Raw genomic sequence first — 12,865 nt, 5'->3', positions numbered from 1 at the left:
TCTCTATATATTTTCCTTATAAATTACTACAGTGATGTGAGGGATTAGGAAGAAACACACTTCCTATTGGAAGAGAAATTTCTACAGTGGGGTGAGGTGCCAGAAAATCTCCCCCAAGTCAGTTCATCACTGCTACGTGAACTAAAACCAGAATTCCAATTTGAATCAGTTATAACGAGTTTTATTTTGCAGCACTTAATCCAGACTTTTTGAGCCTCTGATATATATACCAAGGACTGGTAGTGCAAAGATGATTAACAGGATTCCCCGTGCAAAGCTTAAAATTAAGATTTGGTGCTGGTTCAAACCACCTATCCAACAACATGCCTTAGTCAAAGTCAATTTAACCTCAATATATTTTGGTTTTCTCCAAACCTTTGCCTCTTTTCTTAATCTATTTCCTTACTTCAGAGAAAATTTGGTCTTCAACCCTCTGAAATCTTCATTTTCAAACCTATGAAAGAATATACCTCTTGCATCCACCCTCAACCTCTTTTCTTCTAGTGTCCTTCTGTTCAAGATTAATCCCTCCATCTGTTCCCTTGGGAATACCTAAAGTTCTTCCAAATTCTACTTTCAAATGCTCTATTGGCTGTTTCCCTATAGTATATAAGCAGAGATCTTTCTACTTCAGTATAAAAACAAATAGCAAACAATCAAAAATTCTCACAACGATTCCATAATTTCCTTAAGCTTCACTGAAAGCTAAACTCCTTGAAAAACAGCACATAACTGCTATCCATATAACTTAACCATTCAATTTCAACCAAGTACAACTATGCTTTTCTCCACCAGAAGACTAAATTTGAAATTAAAGTCACCACACCCAAGACTTCAAATGGTCAATTAGCAGATTCATTTAAGCGGTTGCGATCTCTAACACTGCCCATCACTCCCTCTCGTTTCTGGAAAACTATTTTCTGTTGGTTTATCCTGCCACTGCTTATCAGGGTTGTTTGTTAGACCCACTGGACCCTCTCTTCCCTCACTCTGTGTGGTTCCCCTGGGCAGTAACGTTTGTTTTCATCACTTCATCTGCCATCTATGCTGACTTTTTTTTTTTTAATTTTTATGTTGTTAGCCAACATATAGTATATCAGTAGTTTCTGATGTAGTGTTCAATAACACCCAGTGCTCATCACAAGACGTTCCTTAAATCTAAAACTCTTCCAATCACTAGGTTCAAGACTAAACTAACTTCTCTTCGACTATTTACTTCCTCAGGGAAAGCTATCTCTATCCACCTAGTTGCCCTGGCCAGAAAGGTGGGAATCCTACATTGCCATCTCACCCTCCACAGAGAATTAGTCACTAAGTCAATTAAATGCTCTGACATCTGGTCTCACTCTTTCTCCAGTCAGTGCTTTGGGTCAGGCCTTCCTCTCTGCTTGCAAACTACTGCAATCGTCCCCTGATTTGTTTTCCCTATTTCCTATTTCTCTAATTCTTCTACACTAACAAGCTCTTTCTAAAATGCTAGTTTTACTGAGTAACATTTCTTGTTAAAACCCAGCATCAGCTGTTCCATTAGATAAAGTCCATAGTTTTTAGCCTGGCATACAAAGCTTTCTATATTCTAATAACTACCTCGCTCTCCAACCTTATCGCTCCTTTTCCTACTTTCCAGCTACAACAAAGTATGTGTAGCTCTGCAGACCGTCCAGGTTGTTTCACGAACCCGTGACTTAGGTCTTACTGTTCCATTTCCAGGAATGGGCTTTCCTTTTGGCTCCATCTTCCTGGTGGATGCCAACTCCTTTTTCAAGCTTTAGCTCAAGTGTTACATCATGTGTGAAAAGCCTTTCAGATTCTCCCAGGAGAACTTACGTCTCCCTCCTTTGTCTCTCCACTATGCCTTGTATCCTCTATCTTTTATTATCACAATATTGGTAACATTTCAGTGTGCTTATCTATTTGGTTAATCACCATCCACCAGACTATAATCTTCTTGACAGTGAAGAACCAGTTTTTGTTCATCTTTCTTTAGTAAATAACTCATATAGCACTAATAAGAACTGCACAGAGGTCAAATGAATTAATATACACGTGAAAGGAGTATGTTTAAAATCTTGCCCAAAGTTAAGGTGGTGTTTGTGTTGAACCACTATTCTATTCAAATCTCAACTTACTTTTTACCTCTTCATGATAAAAATATCCAAACTTGTTTTAGGAGATTAAAAAAATTATCTTCTCTGGATTCTCTATTTTTTTTTTAAAGATTTTATTTATTTGACAGAGACAGAGAGAGCACAAGTAGGCAGAGAGGCAGGCAGAGGGAGAGGGAGAAGCAGGCTCTCTGCTGAGCAGGGAGCCCGATGCGGTGCTCGATCCCAGGACCCTGGGATCACGACCTGAGCCGAAGGCAGACGCTTAATCGACTGAGCCACCCAGACGCCCCTGGACTTTTTTTTAAACCTTTTTGTTTTTCAGACTTCCCAAATCTAACTTTTTAATGATAAAAATTATAGAATAAAGGGCTTAAATGTAAGGAACACATTAAATTACATGGTTTAATACTCAAATTTAAATCTAGAAATTAGTGTGTGAAATAACAGAAAAAAATATATTGGTTTCTGGCTCCAGTTCCTGGCACAGATCTCCTAAAACCCTGTAATTTCCTAAGTGAAGTACTAGGAGGATCTTTTGTTCTAATATTTGGTCTTTGACTCTGGTTCCAGACACTGAGCTCTTAACATACCTTGGAATTTCCTGGGTGACAGAAATGTCTTTTGTTCTCCTGAAGTGACTCTTGGTGTGTTCTGGGAGGAGAGCTGCTCTCCAGAAAGACCACGCCATGATTAGAAGCTTGGAATTTGTAGCCCATCCCTCATTTTCCAGAGAGGGGAGAGGGGCTAGAAATGAAATTATAACTTATCATGCCTACCTGAAGAAACCTCCATAAAACTACCGGCCGTATGGGGTCTGGAGAGCTTCCTGGCTGGTGGCACGTGGGAATGCCGGGAGAGTGGTGTGCCTGCAGAGGGCATGGAAGTTCCAGGCCCCTCCCCACATACTCTGCCCTGTGCAGCTCTCCATCTGGATGTTCATCTGTATCCTTTATAATAAACTGGCAAATAGTAAGTAAACTGTTTTCCCAAGTTCTTAGTGAGCTGCTCCAGTGAACTGAGCCTCAGGAATTGTCATGGGAAACCTTCTATTTATAGCTGATTGGTCAGAAACACAGGTAACAACCTGGACCTGCAACTGGCATCGGAAATAGTAGAGGTTGGGGGAGGGAGGCAGGTGAAGTCTTGTGGGATTGAGTCCTTAACCTGTGGGATCTGCCAATCTGCCGCCATCCCCCGGTAGACAGCGTCACAACGGAGTCAAATTGTGGGACACCCAGCTGGTATTGCAGAGAACTGCTTGGTGTGGGAAAAACCACAGCACATCTGGTGCCAGAAGTATTTCGAGTACTGATAGTAGTGCAAGAGTAAAGGAGACACATGGGGGAAAAATTGGCTTTTCCTATCACAAGCAGTTTTTCCTGTTTTCTATAATTTCCAGGAATGAAATTCCATAATTTTAGTGGCCTACTGTGGCCGGTACACTCCTACAGTCAAGCCAGTCTCCCAAATATTGTCAAAATAACAACACTTGATTTGCTTTTATACAGTTTTGAAATGACATGAAGAAATAATTACGAGCATTAAAAACAAATTAAAAATTATCAAAAAGAAACTCTCCAAAAAACCGCAAACCGGTATTCTATTCAAATCTCAAATATCAAAATCTCAAATATCCAAACTTTTTTTAGGAGATTAAAAAATTATCTTCTCTGAATTCTCTATTTTTTAATTTTTTTTACCTTTCAGTGAATAATATGTTCTAGGATATATTTAACTATAATTTAGTTATTACCTTACCTTTATAGCATTGTTCTACTAAATATAATTCAATAAACTTTAGCTTGGCTGCCTTTATATTCATCTAGGGTAGGGGATATTAATAATTTAAAAAAACAAATAGAGTTCCATGGCGTTAAGCTGCAGAGGAATGTGGAAATTCAGAAATATAAGATCAGAGGTGGAGTCAATACTACATAAAGCTGGGAAAGAAGGAAAGGAGGGAAAACAGGGAGGAAAAGGAAGGAAGGAAGCAAGGAAGCAAGGAGAGAAAGCAGAAAGACAGAGATGTTTCTCCTTGAGGGAATTCATAATTTAATTCTGGCAGAACTAATTATCATTTAAGGAAGAATGGGACCAATTATGATGCCAGGTATGAATATAAATGAATATAAACATGTTTGGGAACATGAGAAAAACAAATTAATTCCATTTGTGAGGAATACAAAGCTTAATGGAAATAGACTCCAGGTAATACCATTTCTGATATGCTTCAATCCAACCCCAAGCAAAGGAAAGAGCAAGGAAATTTGTAAATTATAAATTCATATGAAGATATTTTAGGGCTATAACAATTCAGAGCAATGCAAGACTTCTAATACCAATTACTATCTTGGAGCAATCAGGTGAGAACTCTCAGCTTCCCATCATCACATCTGTATTCAAGCATCTACCCAGTTTCTACCTATATGTCTATCAGAAGGGGTGAAAAATCCCTTCTCTTAAGGCCAGTGTCTCCATTAGTATTCAGGACTACAACTTCTTTCACTTTTTCAAGGACTTGAGTCCTGCAATTACCACCTCCATGGTACATTACCCACTTCTCCATCTCCACTGGATTATTCCAATCAGCAAATAAGTATGCTTTAATACTGTCCATCTGAGATTCCTCTTCAGGTCCTGTTTCTCTGCTCCCCGGTCAAAAGTTATGGGCTTCCATTCTGTCCTCAATGCACTTCAACTGTGCCACTTAAATGGTTTTCATCAAGGTAACCAAAGGACACCATCTAGCTAAATACAATCCTCAATTTTCTATCCTCTTTTACTCATTCTCTCAGTAGCATGTGACAGTTTACCACTCCTCTTTCTTGAAGTACTCTCCCCCAGGCTTCCCTGACATCCCCTTTTCCTGGCCGAGTGCCTCAGGTATTTAGCTATCTCTCCCCAGGTGATCTTACTCAATTTCACAGATTGAGAATATAGAACACCAGCCCTGACTTACTCCCTGCACTCAAGACTCAGAAATCCAATTGCCTACTATACAACTACATCCGTATCCAAAACTCCACTCCTAAAAATTGCTACCCCCACTCCAGCATTCCTCATCTCATTACCTCCTCTTGCCACTGCTAGCATCTATACACCTGCTGGAAGTGACCCCGACTTTTCATTCCTTCACTTACGCCACATCCAATCCATCACCGAGCTGTGTTACATCTACTTCCAAAATACATCGCAAATGTGTCCACTGCCTGCATCTTCATTACTGCCACTGTTAAACATGAGGCCATGAGTCTGAGGCAGTTCTAATGCCATGGCGGCTGAGCTTACAGCCTACAGAAGCAAGCCCAAATCTAAGACTGTAAATACCTCAAGGTTACAAAATCGAAACCTAAGGACAACCAATCACCAACAGCCAATTAGGCTTTAAACTATAGTCAATTTATAATGTCCTTGCTTTGCTTCAGCATTTTCTCTATAAAAGTCTTTCTTCAGTTCCTGCCAGTGGAGCACTTCTAACCACTTCCAGTTTGGGACTATGCCATTCAAATCAATTTTTGCTCAAATAAACTTATTTATTAAAATTTTTAATAGGTATCCATTTATCTTTTACACCATCCTTAGTCCAGGCTACCAACTCCTCTTGGATTGCTCCCCTTTTAAAATCTATTCTCACATTCTCCCCAGCTTAATACCTCCATCACTGCTTCTCTGATTGAAACAATATCTAAGTCTTTACTGAAGGTTTAGCAGAACATGTCATCCTCAAATATGCCTCTTTGGCATAAGGATTATTTTGAGAAACTGCAGATACTGGAGAAGCTCTGAAAACAGGTATAGAAGCTGCCCTTTAATAAGGGAAATTTACATTAGAAAAGGGGCCTCTACTAGGAAGAGAGCTGTGTCCAGAGAGAACTTTTCACCTCAGTGGAGGGGAAGCCCTTGTTTACCAAACAGTTCCTCCTCTCACCTTCCCCTGAACTGCCATCCCACTTTGAAGCCCTAGACCCCTATCCCTTTCCTCCAGTAAAGATGGTAGAAAAGCCTCAACTGCCTGGCAGCTTTGTAGTCTCCTTCTTTGTGGGGCTCCCATATGTACATAATTATTTTTCTTTTATTAATTTTTCTTAAGTCAATTTAACTGTTAGACCAGCCACAGAACCTTGGACAGAAGGGAAATTATGCCTCCCCTGCACTTCCATGCTAACAGGCATGCATAATCTCCTAATCACCTCTCCAACCTGGCCATCAAACACTGTTTCCCCTTGCTTGCTCACTGTTACTACTTACGCACAGTGCTCTTCTTTCTGCTCTCGAGCATGCCAGTTATCTTTCTGGATGAGGACTTCTACAGGGCAGGACCTACTCCTTGTTAAGTGTTTCTCTTGAGAGGCGTTTTAGGAGCATACTTTGAGGGCAGCCCAAGCACACGTGTGTGTGCGCGCGCACACACACACACACAATCCTTAGTAGGCAAGGATTAAATAATGTTAATAGAAAATATGAGTGAATTTTCAACAACATAAAACTTTGGCTGGGATTCAGGGAAGAAGAAAATTAGATACCTGGTAAAAATTTATTATCCTGGTTGTAATAGATGAGAAACTGCAGAAATATACTCTGCTTTCAAGATTAAAGACTTTTGACAATGGTGCTCAGACCATTCAATGGGGTAAGAGTAGCCTTTCCAACAAATGGTGCTGAGACAACTAGACTGTGTGACTAGACAGCCACATGCAATGGGATAAAATCAGACCTCTACATCGCATTATACATATAAAGACATGAACTCAAAATAATCACAGACCTAAATGTTAGAGTTAAACATATTAAAATTTTTAAAAAAGGAAGTAAATCTTTGGAATGCAGGTTAGGCAAAGGTTTCTTAGATATGACACCACAGCAAAGTGACAAAAGAAAAAAATAGATAAACTGAATTTCATAAAAATTAAAACCTTTTTGTTTTATAGGTCACCATCTAGAAAGTGGAAAGACAACTCACAAAGTGGAATAAATCATCTGATAAGAGACTTCTATCCGGAACATATAAAGAACTCTTAAAAGTGAACATTAAAAAGACAAAAAAAATTTTTAAACTTTTTTTTTTAATAATTTTATTTATTTATTTGAGAGAGAGACAGAGAGAGTGAGAGAGAGAGAGCATGAGCAGGGTGAGGGGCAGAGGGAGAAGCAGACTCCCCGCTGAGCGGGGAGCCCGATGTGGGGCTTGATCCCCGAACTCCGGGATCATGACCTGAGCCAAAGGCAGACGCTTAACGACTGAGCCACCCAGGCGCCCCCAGAAAGACAAAAAAATTTTTTAAAGAATTTGAACAGATATTTCTCCAAATAAGATACACAAATGGCACATCAAAAATGTTCAATGCCATTAGTCATCAGGGAAACAGAAATCAAAAAGCACAATGAGGTATCATTTCTTACCCACTAGGATAGCTATTTCCTAAAAAAGAGAAAATTCACGTTGGCACGAATGAGGAGAAACTGGAACACTTATACCTTCCTGGCAGGAATATAAAATGGTGCAGCCACTTGGGGTAAGTTTTGTTGTTTTGCAAAATGTTAAATGCAGAGTTATCATATGTCCCAGCAATTCCACTCTTTGATATATATCCCGAGAAATGAAAACATATGCTTACACAAAAACTTGCACATACACGATCATAGTAGCATTATTTCTAATAGCCCCAAAGTGGAAACAACCCAAATGTCTATAAACTAATGAATGGGTAAACAAAATGTAATATATTTATACAATGGAATCTTATATGGTAATAAAAAATAGTATTTATAACATGCAACAAATGGAGGAATTGTGAAAACCTTATCCTAAGTGAAAGAAGCCAGTTATAAATGACCCCATATTATTTGATTCCATTTACATAAAATGTAAAAAAGTAATGGGTCACTGATACTGGACAGCTCAGTAAGCCCAGTGTTTTCTGACATGTTCCCTCCATAAGATGCCCCATGTGAAAAGAAACAATAGCCTACTACTTACTTCTGTATTCCAAGTGCCTGCCACATGGTAGTAGATGTCTAGTGAATAAAAAAATACTTCCATTGCACTATTACATAAAGCAGTCTTTGAACATACAAACACCATTCTAATTCCCTTTTGAAGGTCTCACCCCTTCATCTCGTGTCAGATATAATTACATTTCATAAATGAATGAATGTCTAATTATTCAACTGAATTTTGGGAGTGGACAGAAGAAGAGGGAAGGACAAACATGGCGTGCCATTCCAACTCTTTTAAATTAACATTTATTTTCTTGACAACTGAATTAAAGGCTGGATATAAAATAACCTTGCTTGTAAAAGGAAGAAAGGTGCTGTGTTGAAAGCATCTCGATACAATTTCGTTGAAATTGTTTAATAATCAAAGCCTTTTTATATGCTACTATTTTTAGACTAACTTTGGGGTCTTGAGCAAATCACTTAACTTCAATAAGCCTCAGCTTCCTCCTTTCTAAAATTGGAATAACAATAATATCTAATCTGTGCCTCAGAATTGCTACATAGCTAAATGGAAAAAGAAGTGTGAAACATTGGTATAAACGATCAAGAGCATTATCAGCACCGTGTATCATTGCTATTCCTGTGCAGCTTGCATGCATTTCAAGGCTTATACAATTTACTCAGCATACATCCACTGAACTGTACTGGTGTCTCTTACCTATTAAGTATCGTATATATTTTTCTCAGAGGATCAAATGACTGTGCTGGTCCTTTACTGAAAATATATCCCTATTGCTTAATATTCTTAAATCTTCAAAAATATGAAGGTACTTGCTAAATTCTCAGATTCCTATATATAATTCCTTGATAAATTCAAGCTCAAATAAGGAAAATACACATCTGATTAACTTTTGTAAAAGTCCTATTAAAAAGTACGAATGGTACATTTCAATATTTTGGTACATCAGAGTGAAAGCTACGGTTTTTAAGTTATCTTCCTTCCAATAAAAATTACTTACCTTTGCAGCACAGGCTCGTATCACCTCCTAAAAGAAATACAATACAGTAAGTAAGGAAATAGTCATAATTTCATTTTAATAAAATTATCAACTCTTCTCAACATATCCTGATATTAATCTTTTAATAACCAAAATCAACATTTGGGAGAGTTTCTTTGTCTATCACCCTCACCCTGTACCTGTCACACTGCATTGTGAATTAAAGAGACTCAATGTGTTCTTAGTAAATCTAACCTGCCGCAACAAAAGGCACTGAGAACAAGACTATGGAGGGCCCACATGTATCTGTCTCAAGAAAAACATGTGGCCTCAATAAACTTAATAACAAACTTAATAATAATAAACTGGTAAAATGCTAAAATTCTACCAGAGCACTAACATGTCTCAAAGACACACCCAGAATTAATTGCCATATATAACTATCTCCATAAATAACAATGCCCACAAATATAATTCCCACATTAATAATTTATTTCAGAGGAAATCTAAGAATAAACCCAACTGAATGGCAAAGTATATGATCAGTATTGAAAGAGCTACAGAAAGGAACTGCCTATAATTCATGGGACAAGGCCAAGAGAGGATCACTTCCGAAAAAGAAACTAGTAAAAGTCAACACATAAGGAATGATTTGAAAATTTGCTGCTAAGGAGACACAAAAAATACTCAAGTCCAAAAAAGGTTAGCTAGCATGTATCATCAGCCTACAACAGAACTAGAGAAAAGAAAAACGGTAATGATGAATGTAGAGTTTAGGAAAAAAGAGAACTGAAAGAGGAACATCAATTTTTTATCCAGAAATTTCTAAGGGAAAGACACTGTGTCTAAAGGATATTAGTAATTCGATTCCTAAAAGGAGAAAGTGAAACTGCCTGGGCATGAGAGTCCGATCGCCTGGACTGAATCTCAGCTCCAGTGCCAGCCATCCGTGTGACAGGGGTGATACCGCGTGGGCTCTGGAAACCTCGACTTCACCTTCTGTAAAATGGGGGTAATACTAGCACCCACACTATTTGATGGTTTTGAGGATTAAATACGATGAACATGTAAAGCATTTAGCACATTATGTCAGTTATTACCCATAATTCATTACGTCAGTTATTACTCATAATTATACAGATGTTAGTTACCACCAAACAAACATTATTAGGTGAAATCTTCTATAGGGCAAAGAAAATTAACCTTTTTTTCAAAGCTGGCATAAAATGTCCTTAAACCCATCTAATCCCTATTCCTATGACTCTGCTTAATAATCAATTCTGTAATCACTAACCTGGGTTTTAGATTAATTTTAAAAAGGGAGAGTGGTCTTGAGTGGGCAGGCAGCTGGAAAGGTATACCTTTCACTGTAAGATGTTTTTTAGGTTTATAAATCAACTTTTTGTAAGACTGATTACTCCTAGTAGGTACCCCAGATTCTGAGCAAGTCTGGATGCACTGAGAGGATCAAATTTTAAAACCTTAGAATGAATTTTGTCAATACTCTCAATATACTGTCTAGCTAGGAGATCCTATCTGGGCTCAGTATGCCTTCCAGGGACCTGCTGCAGCAGCAACATACAGTCAAACCTGTTATGTAGGAAACAGCAAAAGGACGACACGGTAAAGCTACAGAGAACACAGACTCCTCTATTTTTGTATCCTTTACTCATTAATGAGTAAACACCTATTAAACGCCTGTTGAATTAAATTGGTTATGCAATTCACACACCCACCCACACCCTAAGCTTGCACTATATTTTATTTAAAAAAAATTTTTTTTTTAAAGATTTTTATTTATTTATTTGACAGAGAGAGACACAGTGAGAGGGTGAACACAAGCAGGGGAAGTGGGAGAGAGAGCAGCAGGCTCCCCATGGAGCAGGGAGCCCGATGCAGGGCTCGATCCCAGGACCCTGGGATCATGACCTGAGCCCAAGGCAGACGCTTAATGACTGAGCCACCCAGGCGCCCCTTATTCAAAAAATTCTTATTGTGGTTACAAAGAAAGAAGTATCTCCAGTAATACAGTCTTCTATAATATAGAAGTAATCAAGTCTTCTCTATTACACTTCTCTGTAGAATACCAGTGTTATAGTCTTCAATGGATTAAGTAATAACCTGACAAAAAAAAATTGGGGATCTACCAAAATAAATTATAGGAAACAAGAAAAAGGCATTGTGACAAAAGGTAAAAATCGAGTCAACCTAAATGTTTGTAAAATATAAAAAGAACAGAGCTGCCATGGGAATAAAGATGACTTTTTGTTTTTTATTTCCATACATACTATATACATTATGAAAAAAAAACACTGCAGATAACATTTGAAAAAAAGTTCAGTGAATTGTCTCAACATGGGAAAAATACGGTTTTTCAAAAACACAGCAAACAAAGCTTTCATTTCCAAAGGCAGCTTTGATCTACCTCAATCCCAATGCAAACAGAAACTCCAAATAATTTTTAAAAAGATGTGGTAAAAGCTAAATAAATTAATGATTCTAAGAGAAATAAATTTTTCTCTTATAATAAATTACCAATGTGCTTCCCCATGCCTTTGATTTCATATCTTAAAAAATATCTTTCTGATTTTTCCTTTACATCCGCTTTCTTTTGTTCATATATCCTTCCATTTATCTGAATATGACAGCTATGTAAGATGATGGAAAAGAAAAGCTACAAGACTGAGTTGATTCCAGGATGTTAAGTTTTACAGTCTGAAGATCAACAGATTGTAGGAAACCTGTTCTTTTATTTATCTATGAATCAGTTTCTCTTAAATCTGCAAGGTCATTTTGTCATGTAAAATTTTAGACAAGGGACACTTCTTTTTTTTTTTCCTAGTGAAGAAACATTTTTCGGGGCGCCTGTGTGGCTCAGTCGTTAAGCGTCTGCCTTCGGCTCAGGTCATGGTCCCAGGGTCCTGGGATCGAGCCCCGCGTCGGGCTCCCTGCTCCACGGGAAGCCTGCTTCTCCCTCTCCCACTCCCCCTGCTTGTGTTCTCTCTCTCGCTATATCTCTCTCTGACAAATAAATAAAAAATCTTAAAAAGAAACATTTTTCTCTAATTTTCAAAACTCAATTTATCTATTCCTTTTAAAATCTGGAACACCATACATAATTCAATTAAAAAAATAAAATAAAATCTTAAAATACACAGAATTATAACACTGAAATAAACTTCTTAATTTATAATATATATTCTAAAATTTATACTGAGAAGAATAAAATATTTCTCCTATATTCCAACTAAACCTGCAGTCTGATATACCTGAAATTTGAATTTTCTCAAGAAAGAAAAGGAGAGAAAGTAAGTACAGTCATAACTAAAGGTGCCTCAGTGTAGCTCCTGATATGTTTGGTTTAAAACTGGTCAAGATTCCTATCAAAGGAGGAGAGAAAGGGATAATATTTATTAAGTGCCAGGCACTGTGCCAAAAGGTGAGAACACAACAAGGAACAAGTCTGCACAGTCCCTGTCTTCAAGGAGCTCAAGGCTAACTCTAACTAAAAGAACTATTATGGTCAAAGAGCATAAATATTTTTAAGGATATTTAAGCTTCTCAATACATCTTATCTTTGAGAAAGACTATGTAGAATTTTATAACAGAATAAATAGCACAATATTTTTAACTAAGCATCCTCCTCATTTTCATAATCTATTTTCCAGTTTTATGAGCAATACCTGGTTTTTACGGCACTTTTTTTCTTGTAGTGAGATAACAGACCTTTTAAATATGCTTAAGGAACATTTGTGTCTTCTTTTTGGAGGTACATGCTTATTAATTTTATCCATTTCTTTGTGGAGGTCTATTTTTCTTTAT

The 12,865-nt window shown here is 37.6% G+C and overlaps 1 protein-coding gene across 17 annotated transcripts in view; it reads right to left on the bottom strand.

Moving 5' to 3' along the window:
* AHI1 (Abelson helper integration site 1) overlaps positions 1-12,865 on the bottom strand; it is a 221,376-nt gene that overhangs the window by 121,595 nt on the left and 86,916 nt on the right. For 16 of the 17 annotated variants that reach the window (XR_004299980.1, XR_004299981.1, XR_004299982.1 and 13 more), the window contains one exon: positions 9,065-9,091. Coding sequence is in view for 13 of the 17 variants with exons in the window: in XM_032407823.1 (XP_032263714.1) it covers positions 9,065-9,091 (27 nt within the window). In the remaining 4 variants the exon portion in view is untranslated. Of the gene's footprint in view, positions 1-8,085; positions 8,124-9,064; positions 9,092-12,865 lie in introns of all 17 variants that reach the window. The other variant, XR_004299983.1, reaches the window with a different exon arrangement.

The sequence above is a fragment of the Phoca vitulina genome, unplaced genomic scaffold (assembly GCF_004348235.1).
Source record: "Phoca vitulina isolate PV1807 unplaced genomic scaffold, GSC_HSeal_1.0 scaffold9, whole genome shotgun sequence".
Taxonomy (NCBI): domain Eukaryota; kingdom Metazoa; phylum Chordata; class Mammalia; order Carnivora; family Phocidae; genus Phoca; species Phoca vitulina.
This window is presented reverse-complemented; position numbering and strand designations above follow the sequence as displayed.